Raw genomic sequence first — 23,008 nt, 5'->3', positions numbered from 1 at the left:
CTCAAGGGCAATGCCAGTCACTTGGGTGGTAGCTTCAAAGGGAGTTGTTCCTGCTGTTAATGATCTTTCTGAAGAGCAACCTAACTACTGTTTACCGCTCCTTACCTCCGATTCTGTGTAAATGTTCAAAAGCTTTCCTCTGAAATGGAGAGAGACGATAACCTACCAGGGAAGATAGCATTTCTTGGTTTTCAACACTGAAGTCAGAACAAAGGCCATATTAACTCGTAATTGTTTGTTGTTTGAAATTCAACCCCAACTTTCCCCCTCAATTCCTCAGACATTATCAAAGTAAAAATTAAAGTTTTAAGCATCATAGTTTGGCCAGCAACCATAAAAAGACTTCTTCATTTTTTAAATATTAAAAAACTGGGTTTTGAAACAGCACAAAAACTTCTTTTTCCTTCTTTGAATAAGCAGGAAATAGAAGGTGATGGTGAGTTAACTGCATAATCTAGTATTTAACATTTCTTATGTAAATCTAGCCAAGAGCCTCTGTATGGTTTATTTAAATTTGCATTTTGTGTATAGACCTAAAGGGGAAAATTTTTATGTATGAATCTATAAAAATAATTATACATATTTTTTATTAAAGAAAAATAAGCTGAATTCCCCTTCCTCTTTCCCTAGCAGCCTCATAAGGGGAGTGTACAAAAGGAAATACTGCGGAGAGGATTCTTGTTTGGAAAGGTTTAATTCAATTTAAATTCCTTGCTGTATAAATGGGCAAATTCAGGAATGGACGGCTCCAAGAAGAAGCACGTGTGCCCTCTGCTGGCAATCAGAGGGCCAAGGAAAGCGTTTCCATTCAGTGCAAAACTGTTGTCCACTAGGGAGAAGAGAGAATGGCGGACTCCCAAAGGTTAAATCACTCTTCCGTTAGAAAATATGTAGTAGAAGGCTTCAGTGATTCTGCTCACCATGGTGTTTTTCTTTGTGACAATCTTCCTTAAACATCTTATCTTTTTTTTGTTTTTTGTTTTTTTTTTTGAGCAAAGCTGGTCTATAAACGGGAAGGTACAGCCATAAGAAAGGCCTGGTTTGTCTCATTTCTGTGAGCTCTGTCAGAAAGGGTGAAATGTTCCTAACTGGCTGACTTGAGAACCAAAAAATTTAGAACTTATCCCCAGGTTCTATAAGAGTGCATTACTTTCTGGTCTCCTTCACAGGGATGTTAGTCCCAGGAGGCCAGAGGCTGTGTCACCTTCAGCATAGCATTCTCAGCCCCCTCAACCCCCTAGCACATAACAGGGGCACAACGAATATCTACGGAATGAATGAAGAGCTATGAAGGAGACTCTGGATTCAAGGTGCCTATGGTGCTGACTTAGATATAAAGCATACACAAGACAGGTTTCCCTAGTCATGGCTGGAGCCTCTCCATGACATGCGTAAGAGCTTTTGAGGAGCTTTTTAAAGAGTTTTTCAAGGCCATACTCACTCCGTTCATGAAGGGAATCTTAATGAACATAGCAATATGTGGCTTAGTGGCTGTCCTAGAGGAGGTTAATAATATCAAAGTTATCTAATAGCTTTGTATCACTTAAAAGGTTACAACACACCTTCGCAGATATCTCACTTGATCTCACTGGTCCTGAGAAAAGATTATTACTCCTATTTTACAGGAGAGCCCTGAGCCTGAGAAAGGCAGAGGGACGCTTTCATGGCAATCATGTGATAAGCTAAGATTCACACATCTTTTCTGTCCCTTAGTTCTGAGCCTTTCCCATCTCCTCCTAGCCTCCATAAGATTTAATGGTCACCTCCTATTCTCAGTGTTGGCTGAGGCTAAAATTAGAGGGGGCAGTCATAGCTTTTAAAGATCAGCCTAGTAAGTCATATCACGGACGTCTCCTCTCATTACTCTTGACAGCCAGACGATGGGAATTACGAATGCTGGGCTGCTCGGGCTGCACGCCACCAAGTGGGTGAACAAACTTTTTAATCGCTTTCTGCCGCCCTGTCATTGCCCGGAACATTACACACAGACGTGCATCTTCCTGCATCATAAAAGTTTGCTGAGGGTGAGACTGTTGAACACTTCTCCAGAAAGTGGACTGAAAAAAACCTGCGCTGGGTCAGCCGTCAAAGAGATTTATAAGTTAGTACCAGAGTGACCCCTAGTCAGTGTTTGCTAATGACTTGGTTGGTCTGTTTGATTTCAGGGAAAGCAAACGAAAGACCAGCAGCCAAATGTTTGCTTAGGTCCCAGCTTCACTTGGAGAACAAACCTGAGAGGAGCATGATAGGAGGAGGAGGCATTTCGTGCCTTTGTACACGATGTTCCTCAGATTGCCCTTTCCTTCCCTGTCCGTCCACCAAACACACCCCTACTCAGCCTGCAAGATCCAGAGCAAATGCCACCTTCTTGACATCCCCGCTCCAAAGCACCCTGTGCTTACTCATCTCAGAGCCCTTATCATGTAGAATTTTAACTGTTTTCATGTCAATTTCCCCCAGTGACGTGGAGTTCTTTAAGGGCCATGCCTTTCATCTCTGTATAAAAGAAAAATGTTGCCTCTCAAAAGTGTGCCCCAGAAGCCAAAGGTACATCCAGTGGCTTTCAAACTTTTTTGATCACAACCTACAGTAATAAATACATTTTACATCATGATCCAGTAACAAATATATATGGTTTTATATATATATGTGTGCATATATATTGTTTTAGAAAACTGAAAAAAACTTCACAAAATAATACTATATGAAGTGCTACTAGCCGGGATTTTGTTTTCTAGTTTATCCTCTATTATTTTTCCAAATGTTTATTGTGATGCACTAAATTGATTTTATGATACACTAATGAAAGGCAACTTGTGGTTTGAAAAATATTGGTGTGGTTCACTTCATCTGCCCTCCTCCCTTCCCATTTCTGTCTGTGTCTATTGAATGCCTTCAAACTGGGGGAGGAGGAAGGAGCTCTGATTGGGGGACACAGCAGGGAAGCGTGATGAAGCACAAATGGAGCATGGAGGGAACAACATTCTGCCATTTCCCCTTTCGGCCCTTGAACTGAGTTTGAGTTTGAGCCCATTAATTTGCATATCGTGTATGGCTGCTTTCACTATAACTGCAGACTTGAGTAGTCGAAATCAAGACCGTATGACCCGCAAAGCTGAAAATATTTACTATCTGGCCCTTTGCAAGAAAGTTTGCTGACCCCTGGAATAGATGGAAAGCGTTCCCCACTTCTCTGGGAGGAAACCAGCGTGGCTCTGGGGCATCCGAGGCAGAACCCTGGGCATGGGCAGTGTCTTTCTCAAGACAGACATGTCATCCCTTCCCCAGCATTGGCAGAGGCTGGGGATATGGACAAGCAGCAGCACAGCCTGAGCAGGAGAGGCTGAACAGGGTGGATTCTGGGTGGGGACTGCTGCTGCAGGCTGCAGTACTCCTTTGGAAGAACCTGGAAGCACTTGAGTATTACTATGACTGCAAAGATGAGGACCCTTGAGCCAGCTGCCCTGGGGTTTCCTTTGCATTCTTGGTACCTGTGGCAGGAAAGATACAAGGAGGGTGCTGAATAAATGTTTGCTTAATATTTCTTAAATGAGAAAGGAATTGGTGGCTTGTGGTGTAGAAACTGAGTATTATCACAGCCCCTCTGGAAGGCAATGCCAGTAAACAGCCTAGGTGCCTGCAGCCCAGAACTGAAATTCTCTCTTTTACTTAGGGATCAAGACATCTTTCTCAGCTGCTATGGCAACTAATATCAAAGATGAAGATTAGGGGGATTGGCCTCATGGCCTGGTGGTTAAGTTCGGTGCACTCTGCTTTGGTGGCTTGGGTTCGGTTTCCAGGCACGGACCTACACCACTCGTCAGCGGCCATGCTGTGGCAGCGACCTACATACAAAATAGAGGAAGATTGGCACAGATGTTAGCTCAGGGAGACTCTCCCTCAGCAAACATAAAACAAAAAAGATGAAGATTATGATAATAATGATTATAGCTAACAATAAATAGATATTGTGTGTTTATCAAGTGCCAAGCATTATATTCTAGGTCCTTTATAGGTAGCAATTCATTTTTATTCTCTTGACAAAAAAATTCTATTTTCATCTCATTTTACAGATGAGGAAACTGAGGCACAGAGATGTTATGTAACTTCCCCAAGGGGAAACAGCTAGTAAGTGGCAGAGCCAGAATTTGAAAATGGGATGATCTTTGTAGCTGGGGGAAAAAAAAATTGGATTTCTAGGATGAACAGAGATGCAGGCTCATTCATTGAAGACAGTGAGTTTTCTTTTTTCTTTTTGTCATCATCTAAGAATTTATTCATTCATTTAATAAATCTTAAGGAGTGTACCCTGTGTCTTTTCCATTTTGTCTGTAATTGGTGTAGAGGTGGGCATGTTACTCAGTTCTGGTCAATAAGATATAAGAAGGCTGCAGGGGTCTTCTGAAAAAGATGTCCTCTCTTGAAAATCCCACTCCCTGGCAAAGGCAGAAGAGAAAGATGGAGGTAACCTGGATGATCAATGATGCTCTTGAGCCACCATTCCCTCCCAGAAGTGCCCCTCTGAATTTCTTATTGGTGAGATTAATAAACCCCTACTGTTTAAACCACTTTGAGATATTCTGTCGCTCAGACAGCCTCCATTCCATTATCCTCTTATATTTCCTTCACAGCTCTTATAGCTATGAGAAAGTATCTTATTTATTGATTTGTTTCCTTATCTGCCTATCCCCCCACTTCCTCTTCTAGACCGTAAACTCCTCAGAACAGGATTCTTACCTCTGCCATTCACTGCTCTGTCCCCAGTCTAGACCAAAGTGTTGGGGAACAAATATAATCCCAAGAGGCTCACAGTTCAATGGGGAAACAGAAAAATAAACAGTTATGTTACAATATGAGAAATGTCATCATCAAGGTAAAATCACAGAAGACTAGGTCTGCTTAGGGACTGTGCCTTACAAAGCTATTGTGGCCAGTCTGGTCTCAGACTTTTGCCCCCAAAACTTTCATAAGTGAAAGGAGAAAACCTATCATTTTAATGACTGTTTTAAAAAGAGATTGCTTGTTTTTCAAAGAAATTTAAACCAGGAAATCCTGTTTTAAAGGAAAGCTTGTGTTGTTGTTTACTGTTATGCAAACATAAGCAAGGGCCATTGTTTGGGAGGTAAGCAAATGCAGACGTTTTAGGAGAAGCTGTGACCCTTATTCTGGGGTGGGAGGTAGATGGCACATATTTGAGAGAGCCTGGTCTCCATGGGCATGGTCACTTCTTTGTGGCCTGGGTGACTTTGGAGCTGGCTCCCGGGGAGTTTCGTGTGCTCGTCTCAGAGCAGTTGTTTACGGAAAGGATGTGCAGGCGATTCGTCCCCACCTGCTGGAGGGAAGCCAGGAACTGGCTTTCTCCATCCAGCCTGGACTGGCCTGTTAGTGTCCTTCAGGATGGAATCTCTAGAAATTGTAATCAGGTTAGAATACTGTGTTGTGTGTGTCCCATGAGGTTGAACAATTGAAAGAGTCCTGAAAATGGCCCACTACTGTGTTATGACACTATTGTCCTACACAACCAAGTAATCAAAAACAGACTGATGTTGGACTCTGTGCTCTGATGTGATTGTTAACGCGAGTGCGGGGAGTGGGGAGGAAGGACTCTCCTTATGGGAGGTGGAAATGTCCACTGTCAGTATCCTAGGAAGGGGAATCTTGCAATGAGAAATGAAGAGTGGTGGGGGCCGGCCCCGTGGCGTAGCGGTTAAGCGCGGGCACTCTGCTGCTGGTGGCCGGGGTTCGAATCCCGGGCGCGCACTGATGCACCACTTGTCGGGCCATGCTATGGCGGCGTCCCACATAAAGTGGAGGAAGATCGGCATGGATCTCAGCTCAGGGCCAGTCTTCCTCAACAAAAAGAGGAGGATTGGCATGGATGTTAGCTCAGGGCCAGTCTTCCTCAGCAAAAACAAAAGAAACACAGAGTGGAGAGATGGGCCTCGGACGAGGGTGAAGAGGGAACTCCTTCTTTCTCTAGGGTAGGGGTCAGCAAACTTTTTCTGTTAAAGATCCAGTGACAGGTATTTTAGGCTTTGCAGGCCATACACGTGGTTGCTGTTGCAATTACTCAACTCTGCCATTGTAGTGTGAAAACAGCCATAGACAATACATAAATGAATGGCTGTGGCAGTGTTCCAATAAAACTTTATGAAAGAGGCAGCAGGCTGGATTTGGCTCGTGGGCCATAGTTTGTCAGCCTTTGCTTTAGAGCATCATGGTGATGGGGCCTAGAAACCAAAGAGGGTAGACATGCCATGGGGAAGTAAGCTAACTTCAAGTAGATGCTTGGATAAGAGCTATGCAAACAGGCTACCTTTCAGGACCCTCTAAGGACATGGGCTCTGAAGACATCCATTTGTAATAGCAGCTAAAATAGTGCCTAAGAGTTTCTAATAGCAGTAAGATAGTGCCTGTTATCTCTCTTGCTATCGCCGAAACTTCTCTTCAGGTAGAAGTCGCAGCCTTGGCTCAGATGTGTTGAGGGAAGTAAGAGGAGGGCCTTCCCATACTTGGGACCCAGGAGCAAAGGGGACAGCTATTCTCTGACCCTGGAGGTGGTGGTGGCACCAGTGGACCCTAGCAGAGGACAGCTGTGCCCAGGGCAGCCCCAGCAGCAGCACAGGCTGTCATGTGTTAGCCTCTGTGGGGAGAAGACAAGAGCCAAACAAGAGAAACCTATTCCTGGGAGAGAAGGAGGCAGCAGGCCCCGGAGGAAACAAATGGTGAATAACTGCAGACACTTTTCTATAGGCATGTGTGGGCTAGAGCCATCAAAACCGGGATGTTTAAGGAAAATGGGGTCGTCTTTGGTAATCACAGTCAATAAAGACTGGATGTGCCAGTTCCTTATTTTTTGGTCCTTGTAGCACCAGCACACGTGGGGAGAACAGAGTGGGTGGCCAACATATTGTTCCTAGCTGACTGACCGCTCCAGCCCCGCCCTAGATGAACCATCAGGCCCCAGCCATTAGCCTCTTCTCAGCACAATGACCGTGGCAGTTAGAACCAAGGACTGAAGTCAACTGGGTAAGTCAAAGGAATTGCTTTAATTGCAATCACAAAGTGTCATACAGATCTGCTCGGCTTCTGCCCCACGAGGAGGAAAAGTCCCTCGTTGTCGGCCATGGTGGAAGAATAACTTTGAGAGATCTCCTCAAACTGTTCGATGGTATAGCCAGCCTCTATCACGGCAGCCTCTACCGCCTCCCGGCCCAGGCAAAGGCTGGAGAACCTCTGCTCGCCAATCATGTAGTAGCTGCTCTTCAGGGCGTCCACGATCACCAGGAAGCCCCCCGGCTTTAGCAGGCTGCCAAGGTTCTTGAGGGCTGTGCAGAAGGCAGGGAGGTCAGGGCAGGCGGCATCCAGGCACAGTGTGCTGAGCAGACAGTCGGCCAGGGGCAGGGAAACGGCACCCAGCGGCCGGCTCTGAGTCACGTCGCACCTCAGGACCTGCTTGACTGCCCGCCTCAACTTCTCCTCCTTCTCCGGCCCCTTGACTCTGAAACACACAAACCAACAAACACTGCTTGCTACCCTACTCGTGGGGACCCCAGATCTCCTTGGTAAGGGCTGAAAATGGCAATGTTGTCCCAAAATGTTAGATCCTTAGGGCCATCCCTGTTGTAACAGCAAAGAAAGAAGAAATGAGGGATCATTTTGGCATCTGCATGTGACCACATTACCTTCTGCTGGGTAAAATATCTTTATAAAGTAAAGAACATGGAAATGATGATAAAAATACTTAGCTGCCTTCTTCTACAATGGACTGCCCTACGAAATTATTATTCTTCCACTGCTTAGAATAATGCCTGGCTCATTTTTATTATTATTATAATTATTATTATTGTTGTTATTATTATTACTCTTGTCCCCTCTGCCAAACTGCAAGGTATTGGCTATTTGACCCATACATATCAGGTAATAATGGGCTTAAAATGCTGAAACAGTGTCTTTGCAGTAGCTGCTGATCATTGAGGGAGAGTGGGTCATCTGGAGACATTTATAGGAACTGTTGATCCTGATCACACAGATGTGGCCAAGGCCCGTCTAGAGAGAAGAAAACTATGGTTTCCATTCTCAGGCTCCAAAAAATATTGCAGATAGACAGTATGTTTTCTGATGGAGATCACATTCTTGGTAGCCTTGCTAGGAATCCTTTCCTTTTCTGCCAAATCAATGGGGTTTCTTGGGAGAAAATCACTTAATGAAAGGAGAAGAGAAGGCAAGGGCAAGAGGTGGAATAAAGTGCCTCGGGTCCTTTCAGAATTAGTGGAGGGATGAAGGAACAAACTAACAAATGAACAAAATTAAATAAACACATAGAGTGCATAAGAGAAATGGGAGAAACAGACAAGGGAGAAAGAAGTAGCAAAGAGTCAGAGAGGTAAGAGAAAGGGAAGAAACAACAAGTGTGTAAAGTGTCCAGAAGGCCACAGAGCTCAAATAATAGGAGTGAGGATTGGGGATCCAGCCCTTTGAGGAAGTTAATCAACAAGGCACCAGGGTGCAAATCCAATCTTACAATCAGGGAATGCCCAGTCCATTGGCTCCAGGAGAAGATGGCCACTTGGGCAACAAGGCTTGATGGAGACAGCAGAGGATGGCCCAACATCAGAGCAAGTGACTTACACTGGGACCATTCTGGTCATGAAGAAAAGTCAATAGTTTAAATAAAACTTGGAGATTTACCTCCAGGTAGAATGATTTGAGATAATAGCAGTTAGTGGTGGGCATCCTATTTAAATATTTAGTTAAAATCTTAAGCCTAGTGCATATAATCAGTTATTTACAAACATCCTATATTTTTGTTATAATTTTTCATTTAAGAAGCTTAGCAACAAGCATATGAAAAGATGCTCAACATCATTGCCCGTAAGAGAAATGCAAATCAAACCGTGAGATACCACTTCACTTTTCCTAGGATGGAGATAATAAAAATATTAATAAAAAAAAATAAAGATAATGACAAGTGTTGTCAAGGATGTAGAGAAACTGGAACCTACACACACTGCTGGTGAAACTGTAGAATGGTCCAGCTACTTTGGAAAACAGTCTGGAAGTTCCTCAAAAGGTTCAACATAGAGTTACCGTATGACCCAGGAATTCCGCACATAGATATATACCCAAGAGAAATGAAAACATATGTCCACACAAAAACTTGTACATGAGTGTTTATAGCAGCATTATTCATAATAGCCAAAATATGGAAACAACCCAAATGTACATCAACTTATGAATAGATAAATAAAATGTGGTATATTCATACAATAGAATATTATTCAGTAATAAAAAGGAAAGAACAACTGATACATGCTACAACATGGAAGAACCTTGGAAACATTATGCTAAGTGAAAGAAGCCAGAAACAAAAGGCCACACATTGTATGATTTCATTTATATGAAATGTCTAGAAAAGGCAAATCTAGAGAGACCAAAAGCAGACCAGTGGTTGCCGGGGATTGAGAGGATTAGGGTAAATGGGAGTGACTGCTAATGGGTACAGGCCTTCTTTTGGGAAATACGAAGTGTTCTAAAATTGTGGTGAGGATTGCACAATTCTGTGAATGTACTAAGAACTATTAATTGCATACTTTTAATGAGTGAATTGTATGTAATGTGCATTTTATCTCAGTAAAGCTGTTCTATTAAAAGGAGAGAGAGAGAGAAGATACTGGTTTCAGGGAATTCCTACCAACCAATAAACTGGTATATACTGGTATATAGGGAATGACAATTATCTTTGATTGGGCCTACTTGCTCCCCTATCAAGGGTAGAAAGGATGACCAATTTGTACTGATTCATCTTGGACTTTTCTGGTTTTAGCAATAAAAATCCCACATCCTGGGAACCCCCCTTGGTCCTGGGCAAACTGGGAAGGTTAGTCATTCCAAAAGTGGGAAAATCATTTACAAAGCTGTCACCCAGCCTGAGAGAATGTGGATGATTTGACAGAACATTTTAAGAATAAGAAAATAATAATTCAACATTACAGATAGGTAAATTATTCTAGAATAGAAAAATTTGAAATAACCTATCTACACATATGAAGAACTTAAGTGTATCCAAAAAGCTAAAGAAGTGACAACACAGGGTTAACCGAATGTGTTTCAGGATGATCCTCTATACCGGGAACATTGTGGAAGTGCGTATTTAAGGGATTACGTCAGAAGCGGGTTGGACCTCTGTGCCCTGTTGTGTATTAAGCTATTTTAAAGACACAAGTTACCACAGAACGAGTACTTGCCAGCCAGATGATGATGGAAATTGTTCCCAAACTGTGAGTCACACTGTGATGTCTGGAAAGCTCTCAGAGAATGTGCCAATTTGAGAGGGAAATTTGTTGGAAACACCCACTGTGGAGGATACCTGCGTGTCCTTGGACGTGCCCCCAACATTGGTGAACTCAGTTGCCAAGGCAGCTGCGTAAAGATTACACCTCAGGGCTCCTTGGGGCCTGGAAGTACACCTGCAGGGAAATGGACTCGCTTGGAGACACAGGCAATTACCACTCAGCCTCATGTTTAGCTCAAGGGGTAGGTAATAAACACACACCAGAAAAACATTATGCAGTTTTACAGAAAGCTAACAGCACAGTGGCCATTTCTCTAGTTCTAAAGATCCACTTTTTCAAATGAATCAATATGCCAAAAAAGGCAGTGATTTCCTCTGTAAATAGGCTATCTGTAAGAGCCTGAGGCAGCTGGGGAGGGAGGGGAGGAAGGAAAGGATAAAGAGTAGGACTCCTGGGAAGAACGCTTTGTAAGATGTCTTCTCGTACCCCAGGTGATTATCCCGAGACTTAGAGTACGTTCCTCCTGCCCTGTCTCTGCAAGGCAGGTGGTGAATCAGAATTCTCTGCACACGCTTTTTGTGATTACACTCACCTCCCCCAAGCCCCATCCGCAGAGGTTCCAGCAGGCCCTCCTGAGGGAGAGCCATCAACATGTGTAAAGGAAATAAAAAGCTAAATAAGCTTGGATGTCAATGTAAGAATTGTAAGAGCAAGGAAGAATCATTGGTCAACCTTTGGTACAGGCCACAGGAGAAAGACATTCTAGGAGGGAGAGTCTGGAAAGCAAAATGCATGCATTTATTTTACAAATATTTTTTGAACCTCTATTACGTGCCAGGAAGAGTGCTGGGCAATGAGGACACAGGTGGAACAAACAAGACACAGGCCCTATCCTCATGGAGATTACAGTGTGGTGGGGGAGAAAGAATTAACCAATGATTATCCACAACAATGAAAAATAAAAGCTGTGATGAGTGCTAGGAAGGAGAGGAACATGGCACTAATGGAGGAATGTTGGGAGCTTGACTTGGTCTACAGTATCAAGAAAAGCTCCTCCAAAAAGGAGTCAGGAAGCAGAGATATAGACGATAAGTAAGTAAGAGTTAACTAGGCCAAAGAAAGTAGGGAGGGGAAGAGGATATTCCATAAGAGGAAATGGCAAGTGCAAAGGCCCTAAGGTGGCAGGAAACGTGGAGAGGAGACTGCCAATGTGGCTGGATCTCAGAAAACAAAGCAGAGCATAGCGGAAAGCGAGGCAAATGGGGTCAACTAGTGCCAGACAAGGCAGGACCTTGTGGACCATGTCAAGAATTTTGCTCTTTATCCTAAAAGCCATGGGCAGTCATTAAGGGGTGCTAAGGAAGGGGTGCTAAGTAAATCTGAGGGACCAGATTTACATTTTGAATTGATCATATTGGGATAAGAGTAGAGGTGGGAGGCCGTTTAGGAGGCAGAGGATGGTAGCTGGGACCAGGATGATGGAAAATATTGGAAGAAAGATGCTGGTTCAAGAGGAACTCAGGAAGTAAAGTGGACAGAATTTGGTGCTGGCCACAGAACATGACTGAGAGAGAGAGACGACAAGGTTGGCTTCCAGGCTTCTAGCTTGTCCAATTAATTATATCATGGTGCCATTCAAGGAGATTAGAAGACCAGAAATGGAGCAGATGTGGGGAAGACCATAGGTATGTTTGGGTACATTGAGTTTGAGATGCTTTGAGACATTCGAGTAGAAATGTTTATGATTTGAAGGTAATGGCTAGTTGAAGGTTTCTCAACCTGCCCTGTTAATTTTCCCTGAGAGATACTGCACTGTGAGCACCTACTTAAGAGAAAAGCATCCTTATAAAAGGCAGAAACTTTTCCTAGGCTTCGCTGAAACAATCATCATGACCATCAGGATCCTCACTTTGAGAAGTAGTATCAATCTTTCACAAGACATGAAAATACAGAGATGCTTTGTGATAGAGGCAATTCACTAGTTCATGGAACAAATTTGGCACAGATGTGTCTATTTTGGGCACTAGACATACACCTTCTAAATAGATTGAAAATCGTTGTATAGAGCGAATCATTGTATTCACTTCAGAGAACGGCCGCCTCTACAGGTGTTCAAGCTTTCTCCTGTTGGCTACACTGAGGTAAGTGGAGGAGGAGCTGCTCTCTGCAGAGACAACCAGGAGGGACTCCAGTCTCCCCAGACCCCTCCTGGCTGCCCTGAGGGCTGAGGAGAATAATTGCAGAGCACACTTCTAACTCAGTCCCATCCACCAGTGAGTCCTATTGGGAAGAACCTCTCTTCTAGACACCAGTGCTTCTCAAACTGTAAAATGCATACACTACCCTGCAGAGCTTGTCAAAATGCAGATTCTGTTGGCAGGGAGTGGGGCCCAAGAGTCTGCATTCCTAACAAGCTCCCAGGTGATGTGGAAGCTGCTTGTCTGGGGACCACAAGGCAATCTGTTCCAAGTCCCGGGAGCCAGAGGTTAATTAATGCTATTTCTAGGATTTCTTAAGGTAAAAGCTCATTTTCCTTGGTTCATGCTTGAGTAGTTAGTTATATCTTAGTATTTGACTTTCCGACTTGATAAATGAAGAGTGGGAGGCCAGAATTTTTGGTACCAGTGTCTCACAACTTTTCGGATAGTGTAAAAATGCGTTGTATCTAAATGTATGAGCCACACTCCAAGGGCAGAGGAACAGGAGACAGATCAAATTGTCTTTGGCAGCAGTCAGCACAAGAAATAGCTTCAGATAAAGAAGAAATAATCTCAGGGGAAATAGGCTGTGGGTTGATAGAGGTACTTGAAGATGCAAGAAAGACATAAGTTGAATGGGATCACTATCATTCTCAAAATAGTTGAAGCCACAGGATCTAGCACGAGGATAAGGGCAAGAATGCAGAATTTTATGGCCAAAAATACAATTCCTTAATCTAACAGAGATTGGGAAGGAACAGTGTCTCAAGAGCCAATTGCTACAAGCTGATGATTCTGGCACGAGATAAGAAATGCTTTTAGGATCCTGCTAGATTTTAAGGGTTCATTTCTGAATGAGATGGGAAGGCTGTTGATGGCTAGGGAAATTGAGAACAAAGGTCTAAAGGCCTTCTTGACACATGATTTGGACTTCTGAAAGGTGTGTTGTTTGACAATGACTAAGAACTTTTTTATAAGCTTTCCCTGAAATTCTATAAATCCTGGGAAATTCCTTATTTATTTAATAATTTTGGATATTGTCCAAATTTTCATAGCTACAGTTTTTTTTTTTTTCCGGTTAATACCAATTTCATTCTGTGGAATCACATATGCCATAGAAAGGAGACGTTTGAAATTGCTTTCATTTTGAAGAAAATATCTTCAGTGTGAAGACTATACCAGCATAAAGAAGGGGTTTACAGGTTAAAATGGCCTATGAAAGTAGCCCCTCTCAACTTCTTACTAAATGCCAGGGAAAAAAATGGAGCAATATTTAGGCAAGGTTAAACAATTTTATGATGTTTCTTATGTGTGAGGGCAACAAAAATACATTCCCAATATGCATAGGCTTAGAAAATATGTCACTTATGTGTTCTTCTTGAAAAAATTATTTGAAAACCTATTCAGTTGACTAAGAGATAAATCAGAATTAAAAACTCAACAACTAGAAAAAATCATATAAAATGAACATAAAATAAAATGTCTACATAATTGCAAATATGATTACAAACCAAAAGCAAATGTCCAAATGTTTGGGTCTCAAACATTGTTAAATTCATCATATTATAAGGAAGAAAAAAATTACTGACTTTTACCTGATATTGATAAGCTGAGAGAATTTGTCTCCAGCAGACTTGCATTATAAGAAACACTAAAAGAAATTATTCAGGTGAAGGGAAATGATGCCAGATAGAAGCCTAGATCTGCAGGAAGGAATGAAGAATACTAGACAGGATAGATATAGGGGTAACTATAAAAAGACTTTAATATGTTTAAAATAAAATTGACTTTGTAAATATACTTAAACCTACTGAACTATACACTTAAAAACAGTCAAGATAGTAAATTTTTTAATGTTTTTTAACCATAATTAAAACAATAAAACACAAATAAATAAATAAAAGCACTACTGACTACTTAAAGCAAAAATAATAACAGTGTATTGTAGTGTTATAGTATATAGAGAGTAAAATATGTGACAACAAGTGCATAAGGGGCAGGAGAGTGGGTTAAAGGAATTACACTGTTGTAATATCTTACATTGTTCATGACGTAATAAATATGTTAAAAATACATAATGTAATTTCTAGAAAAATCACATGCACACACACACACAGAATCACACAAAACACAATAAAGGTCAATAGAGGACATAAAAGTCAACAGAGGAGATAAAAAGGAATACTAAAAATGTGTATACTTATATTAAATGGAATATTGAAAATTATTCCATTCACCAAGGAGAAGCGTGAACAAAGGCACAAATGAACAAAAAACAGATGGGACAAATAGAAAATATATACCAAGATAGTAGATTTAGACTCAACCATACAGTATCAGTAATTACATTAAATGTAAATGGACTAAACAATTCAGTTAAAAGGCAGAAATTGTCACATTGGATCGAAAAGAAAGACTACACGCTATTTGCAAGAAAAACATTTTAAGTATAAAAACACAGACTGGTTGAAAACAAAAAGGTAGAAAAAGATATATCATGTATATTAATTATCTATTGCTGCATAACAAATTACTCCCAAACTTAGCAACTTAAAATGACAAACATTTATCTCACAGTTTCTGTGGGTCAGATATTGGGGCACAGATTAGCTGAGTACCTCTGGTGCAAGGTCTCTCATGAATCTGCAGTGTTGACTATCTCTTCAGTCTTATCTGAAGGCCCAACTTGGAGGAAATTTGCTTCTAAGCTCACTCCTCAGGACAAGTGAGTGACAGGGAGACAGAGCACCCAACAGGGAAGCTGTAGTCTTTTTGTAACCTAATCTCAGCCTTGATGTCCCATCACTCTGCTGCACTGTATTTGTTAGAATAGAGTCACTAAATCCACTGGACACTCAAGGGGGGAGAATTAAACAAGAGTGTGAAGACTTGAGGTGAGGATTATTGGGGGCCATCTTAGAGGCTACCTACCACTCCAGGCAAACACCAAGCATGAGAAGGCTGGTGTGGCCACTTTAATATCAAAGTATACTTCAAGACAAAGTGTATTACTGGAGGTAAAGGGATATATTTCATAATGATAAAATGGTCAATTCATCAAGAAGACATAACAATTCTAAAAATGTATACAGCTAATAACAAAGCTTCAAAATGCATGAAGCAAATGTTGACAAAATAATGGAGAGCAAGAGATAAATCCACAATCATAGTTTGAGATTTTAACACCTTCTCTCAGTATTTGATAAACAAAAAATCATGTAGAAAATTTGAATGATGTTATCAATCTACCTGACTTAATTGATATTTATAGAAACTAAATCCACCACTGGACAATATATATTCTTTTCAATGTAGAAAGCACATAGATTGTTCACCAAGATAGACCATATGCTGATAAAATAAATCTCTGACTACAAGAAAACTTATTTAGAAACCAAAAACATTAAGATATCTAGAAAATTCCCAGATTTTTGGAAATTAAGCAACACAATTCTAATAATTCATGGTCAAAGAAGAAATCACAAAGGAAATTAGAAAATATGCTGAATTGGATAATAATAAAAATATGACATATAAAAAATCATGAGATGCAGCTAAAGAATGCTGGAGAAAATTTATAGCTTTAAATACCTACATTAGAAGAAAGGAATGTGTGAAATCAATGATCTAAGCTTCCATCTTAAGAAGCTAGAAAAAGAAGAGCATAGATGAAAACTAAAGTAAGTGGAAGAAAGAAAATAAGATAAATGAGAGCAGAAATTAGTACAATACAAAACGGACAGATAATCGAGAAAATTAGCAAGGCGAAAAGGTGGTTCTTTGAAAAAATTAATAAAATTTATAAATCTCTAGCAACATTGATCAAGATTTTAAAAAAAGACAAATCACTAATTTCAAGAATGAAAGAAGAAAGATAACTAAAGATCATATAGACATTAAAAAGGTAATAAAGGAATCTTGTAAAAAAACTTTATGTCAACAAAGTTGACAACCAAGATGAAAAGGACAAATTCCTTGAAAAATAGTACTTATCAAAACAGACATAAAAAGAAGTGGAAGGGCCAGCCCCGTGGCTTAGCAGTTAAGTGCGTGCGCTCGGCTGCTGGCAGCCCAGGTTTGGATCCCGGGTGCGCACCAACGCACCGCTTCTCCGGCCATGCTGAGGCTGCGTCCCACGTACAGCAACTAGAAGGATGTGCATCTATGACATACAACTATCTACTGGGGCTTTGGGGGGAAAAATAAAATTAAAAAAATTAAAAAAAAAAAAAGAAGTGGAAAATTCAAATAGCCAATAAAGGAATACTATTCTTAATAAAAAAACTCCACACACATGAAAAAACCTTCAGCTTCAGATAGCTTCACTGGTGAATTCCATCAATCATTTAAGAAAGAAATAAAAGTAATAATACAAACTCTTTCAAAAGATAAAGGAGGAAGAGATACTCTCAACTTGTTATATGAATCTAGCATCATGATGATATCTAAATCTGCCAAGCATATTACAAGAAAATATAATTATAATTTTTGAGCTATAGCTCGATATCCCTCATAAATATAGATGCAAAAATACTTTACAAAATATTAGCAAATCCCATCCCAGAGATACACAAAAAGGATGATACTTCATGACAAAGGGGGTTATACCAGTTTGATTTAAACATTCAAAATTATCCAATGTAATTCACATTTTCAGAATAAAGGAGAAAAATCAGATGACTGCAAAAAAATGCAAAAAATTATTTCACAAAATTCAACATTTGATTAAAAACTCTCAAGAAACTAAGAATACAAGGGAACTTAGTCTGATAAAGAATACCTATGAAAAACCTGCAGCTAATATAATTCTTAATGATGAATCATTGAACATTTTTTCCTAACATATGGAAATAGGCACAAATGTATGCTCTCATCATTTCTTTTTTTTTTTTTTTCCCCCGCAAAGCCCCAGTAGATAGTCGTATGTCATAGCTGCACATCCTTCTAGTTGCTGTATGTGGGACGCAGCCTCAGCATGGCCAGAGAAGCGGTACGTCGGTGCGCGCCCAGGGTTCCGAACCCGGGCCACCAGTAGCGGAGCGCACGCACTTAACCGCTAAGCCATGGGGCCGGCCTGCTCTCATCATTTCTATTCAACATTGTTTTTGGAAGTCCTGGCCAGTGTCATAAGGCCAGAAAAATAAATAAAAGGCATAAAGTTGGAATAGAAGAAGTAAAACTATCTTTATTTGCAGATGATACAAGAGTAGACATAGAAAACCACATGGAATCTACAAAAAAAACTACTAAAATGAATTAGAGAAGTCAGCAAGATCACAGGACACAAGGTCAATACACAAAAATCCATTGTGTTTCTATATACTAGCAAATGAAATAAAAATAAAATTAATAACATGAGATAAAAATGAAATTTAAGAATACAATTAGCAATAGCATTAAAAAACATGAAACAAACGAAAAATTTAACAAAATATATGTAAAATACGAGAACTACAAAACATTGCTAAGAGAAACTAACTAAAGTCCTAAATAAATGGAGAGATAAACTATTCTCATGGACTGCAGATTCAATGTATCCATTCTCCTCAGTTGATTTGTATATTCAAAGAAATCACAATCAAAGTCTCAGCAGGATTTTTTTGAAGAAATTGACAAGTTTATCCTAAAATTAAGAGCACTAAATTTGCCAAAATAATCATGAAAAAGAACAAAGTTGGAGGACTTATACTATCTGATTTTAAGACCTACTATCCTTGGTTAAAGAGATGAAAGACCAGCATAAACACAGTGGAAATTTGGTGACTGCATGAAAGCAAAAAGGTTAATTGGGAACAAAATATAAAACTCCTAGTTTATTCATATTATAAAGAATTGCACCACCAATGAGTCACCTTGATAACTTACATTTAACAACCCACATTTTCTTCCAGTAAGACAGTGTAGCAACAATATGTAAAAAAAATGAACATAAAGTTTAGAATACTCCTAGTAACCTTGAAGTCAGCAGACCATTAAAAGAAAATAGGAGGGTTAAAGAAATAGAAGCAGACTTTAGGGTTAGTTTCAGAAGGGAAACTGACTCAGGAGTAAACAAAAGTTGATAAATAGATGAGAATCAAATATAAGTATAAGTATAGAAAAATGAATTGACCTTCACTCCAAGAAGAGTGTGGAGGCAAGCATACTCCTTAGGGACATGTTAAGACCATAAGATTTTATATTTATCCCTGAGATTCAGGAATACTATCTCAATCCTCGTGTTGTTCAAGTTCAGAGTTCAAGTCGTCCTTGACACTTCCCTCTCCTCATTCCCCATAACCAGTCATTACTGACTCTTGTCCATTCCATCTCAAAAATTCATCTACCTCTCTACATCACCTAGTCAAAACTACCATCATCTCTTACCCGGATTTAAATGGTCTCCTTTCTGCCTCTCTCATTCTCTTCCAAACTGCTCCAACCCATTCTGCACACCAAGCCAGAGAGATCTTTGTAAATGCAAATTGGGTCACATCACTTGCCCAGTTATACCTCTAATGCCTTCTTCTTACACTTAAAGTCCACAATCTTTAAGTTGGCCTGGAGGCCCTAAATGATCTGGTCCATACTTGCCTCCTATGATGTGAGCTCTAGGTGGCAAGGGACCTCCTCTGTTTTGTTCACTGTTCTTTCCCAGTAGCTAGTACTGAGCACATAGGTGCTCAATTTAAGTTTCTTGAATGAATGAACAAATGCTAGTTCCTTTAACCATGAGCCAGAAAGTATTAGCACTTGTTTCTTGGGGGAGATTGTCTTGCCAGGAAATCAGAGCCCTTTCCTGACCAAATCATGGGATATGTTAATGAAAAACATAAATGCTTTTCCATTGTAAGTGACAAGACAAGAAAAGGAAAGACAGAGGATGTTGTGCAACACACAATGTCTGCAGTATATGAGCATAAGGGGGAAATCTAGGGAAAAGTGAACTGGGGAAGGGAGAGAGAGAGTTTATGTGAAAAGTAAATTGTGGGTAAAGGAGCATGGGAAAAGAGAAAATGTACAAAATAAAAACAAAAAAAAACCCATAAGAGCAGGAAAAAAAGAAAGGTAATTATAACAGAGCATATAAGAAGTAGCAGACAGGGCCAGCAGGATCCTAGGAGAAGTAGTAAAGTGGTCTTTTTATGAGTGTGTAAAGGAGTCTGTGGGGTCTTAGCAATATACATAGCAGCAGACTGTGATGCTCCAGGAGCCGATGGTCAGCTGGGCAGGCGAGAGGGCCCGAGCTGAGCCATTGGATGACAATCGGCAAAAGATGGAGACACATCAGGACAAGAGAAGGACAAAATGAAATGCAGAGTTAGTCACCTTGAGCCAGCAGGCTACTGCCAATTTCTCATGTGGGGAGAAATTAATAATTTAAACAAGATTCATCTGCATAAATTTACTTGTAGATAGAGTAGTGTAAGATTTTGATCATTAGTTGTGAGTATATAAGCTCTATTTTTATGGATGGTGAGTAACAAATTCTTTTCAAATAATTCCTTTATGCTGATAATCTCAGTTAAAACCCTAGTCAGCTTCTTGTTGTATCTGGTGGAGTCAGCATTAGCCACCCTCACAGCAGAGTCCTCTGCACTTGGATGGCTAGCAACGGAACGGCACCGGGGCAGCAAGCCCTGACACCCAGAAGCTGCTGGGGAGGAGCCGGTTTCACCTTAGTTGAAGCTGTCCTAAAATGAGGTCCTATGTGCCTGACCTGCATGCTGTACCCACCCACAGGCCTGGAAAGGTGTTGTGTCCATTCCTCTGGCTCAGCGTCCATCTCTTCAACTCTCTTTTTGTCTTCTGCTGTTATGGTGCGCATGCACACACACGCGCGCACACACACACACACACACACACGCTTCTCTATCTTGTTCTCTCTCTCTCTAGCTCTCTCATTCTCCATTTGGATTTCTGTTTGGTCTCTCTCTTTCTGTTTCCTTTGCCTTGCAACTTGGACTCTAAGGATAAATCTTGGTTCAGAAAACAAACTGTCGTTTAGGTACCCTCAAAAAGCCAGGAAGCAGACCCCAGTTTCTCTACCTGTTCCCTTCCAGCTCACACACGTAGGTCACAACTGGGGACCAGTCGAAGGCCCCTGGCTCCTTCTTCAGCCACTTCTCCAGCTCTTGCAGGTTCTGGTCAGTGTAGTCAGTAGCAATGATCTCCTTGAAGGATTCACAAGCAGAGAGGAGCTGATAGATGGTGGGGCCGGAGCCGATGTCAATCAGGAGGTCTCCCTTCAGGCCATCTGGTTTAGAGGAGGGAAGGAAGAAGGGGGGATCAGATGTTACATGGCAGTGGACAGAGCTGATTTGCATTGTCTTTGCCGGGATTGTGATGGAAAGCCCCAAGGAAAGCCCCAAAGACAGACTCTCTCTCTATTCACTCATCTTCCCTCAAAGTCATTTTTAAAATCATCTTTTCATTTTCTATTCCTCAATCTAGGGTGGAGGCATGTTGCTGGCATATTTTTAGGTCTAGGAAAAAGAAAAAAGATCTCTATCTGGCGTACAGACCCCTGATCCAGAAAAATTGCTACACAGAAAATGTAAAAACTGTTAACTTGAAAAGTCTCAAAATGAGTTTATTTGGAAACAGCCAAAAGAATTGCAGTTTGGACATGCATGCTATGGCAAATCATAGGCAAATCCAGAAAAGAAAAGAGGGGAGCTGGTCTTATAGAGAAAAAGGGGGAATAGGGAGGGGCTGTTCTAAATGCAAGTCCATTAGGGGAAAGTAACAGTTCAGGGCAGCAATGGCTTCTCCTTGGCTGAGCTGCGGCGTTTCTTATTGGCTGGGCTGTTGCTGGGTAGGGAAGGAAGTCTCCTTTCAGTAGTAAAGTAGTTTTACTTCCTGCCCGAGATGCAAGCCTCTGTCTCTTCCTGCTGGTGTAATTGATGTGTGATAGGGCATGAGCGCTCCCCTTATAGGCCTTCCCAACTCCAATTTAGTTACAGTGTCTTCTATTACTTTCCACAAAACCATTAAGGAATACTTTTGGGGAAAGTTAAATTTTTTTTAATTGAGTTTATATAGAAGCCAAAAAAGCACCCAGTTCTTCATATGCTGGGAGGTTTTTTCCCCCACGAATATTCACAGCATTCCTTTCAGTTAGGAACAGAATAAGTATTAGAATCTCTGTTTCTTAAGTGGTCCATCATGGTTAAGTGGCTGGCTCTGGTCACCTAGCAAATTCATACAGAATCAAGGACAGAGCTCTCATCCTCTGGTTTCCATTTTGCATGACCAAATCAGATAATGGATATAAAAGCACTTTGTAAACTGTAGAATATCTATACCAATGTTAGTTTTTATCCTAGTTAAATAAATAGGTGATGACGAAAGGGCTGTCAAATAACAATGACTGTACACAAAACCCAGTCATGCCCTGAGATTCTAACTACATGACTCTCATTTTGGGGGGGAGACACACAGACAACAGACCAACTTACCTAGGCAGAATATCTTGAAAAGATTTTTCAGAAGATGCCTAAGAATCTTGTTTTCTGCAGAGTGACTGGACCCAAAGTTGTAATATTTTTCCAGGTAATCCCGAGGGTTAAAATGGCTCAGATAAGTGTCCTTGGAGGTGAAGCCAGATTCCATTGTGTCTCACGCCTGTGCCACCAGTCCACTGCCCTCCTTCCCTCTCCTCCAGAAACCAGGGAGTCACCCTGTAGAAGCTGACTTCCTGAGTCTCAGTCTATCAATTTTTCCTCCACTGGTTTAGCCCATCCCTTAGAAACAGATATTTGGTTAAACACTAACTGAGAAGTATACCAAAAATGTTGTGGCTATTCTGGGAAGTGATGAAATTCCTGGGGAAGGGAGCCTAGGAGAAGTAGAGAGTGGGAAGAGGTAGACCATGAGCTGTATGTAGTGGTTGGCCAAGGGGTGAGGTTCAGCCACAAGGGATTATAGACAGAAGGAATCACTTAGGCTCGTCAGGGAAATTATTTAACTCATAGAAGAACACCTAAGTTCAGAGAGATGAGTCATTTCCCCACAACCACATCATTCTTCTCCTCGCAGTGATTCTTCCAGAAAAGAGAGTCACAAAGAATACTTTAAGTTTAAATATGTTAAAAAGAAAAGAAAAGAGGAAAAATAGGAGAGAAAATGTGTTCAGAAGGAATATCAGATGAAGTCTGGAAAGAGGGTAAAAGAACAATTATAAAAACCTGGATGAAGCTTTCTCCAGTGTCTAGGCCAGCCACAATCCTATAACCTCCTCCTCATGCTCTGCACACCCTTCCATCCCCTCTCTATACGTCTGCAGCTTCACCCACCACTGCCATTTCTCAGCATCTGGCAAGTACCTCTTCCCCAAGCCTCCCCACTCCTTTCAGTCAATCCAAATCCTGATGGTTCTTTTAGAGTGAGCTTTAAGCCCTCTACTTCTTCTTTAAATTCCCTTCTCTGCACTCATATTGCCCTTAGGATCAGTGCACCTGGCCAAGCACTTGATTTTGTGGTTTCATGTATTTGTTCCTGATCTTGTCTGAGTCAGTTTTACTTCCCAAACTA

The 23,008-nt window shown here is 41.0% G+C and overlaps 1 protein-coding gene across 1 annotated transcript; it reads right to left on the bottom strand.

The window, feature by feature from the left end:
- Positions 1 to 7,068: 7,068 nt before the first annotated feature.
- Positions 7,069 to 22,118, bottom strand: NNMT (nicotinamide N-methyltransferase). The gene is made up of 3 exons (XM_004427307.2): positions 21,934 to 22,118; positions 20,522 to 20,729; positions 7,069 to 7,501 (listed from the first exon to the last, which is right to left on the bottom strand). The coding sequence occupies exons 1-3, from the start codon at positions 22,085 to 22,087 to the stop codon at positions 7,069 to 7,071; spliced, it is 795 nt and encodes a 264-aa protein (XP_004427364.1). The 5' UTR covers positions 22,088 to 22,118.
- Positions 22,119 to 23,008: the final 890 nt, after the last annotated feature.

This window comes from Ceratotherium simum, chromosome 7, assembly GCF_057802395.1.
Source record: "Ceratotherium simum simum isolate JZ-2026a chromosome 7, ASM5780239v1, whole genome shotgun sequence".
NCBI lineage: Eukaryota > Metazoa > Chordata > Mammalia > Perissodactyla > Rhinocerotidae > Ceratotherium > Ceratotherium simum.
This window is presented reverse-complemented; position numbering and strand designations above follow the sequence as displayed.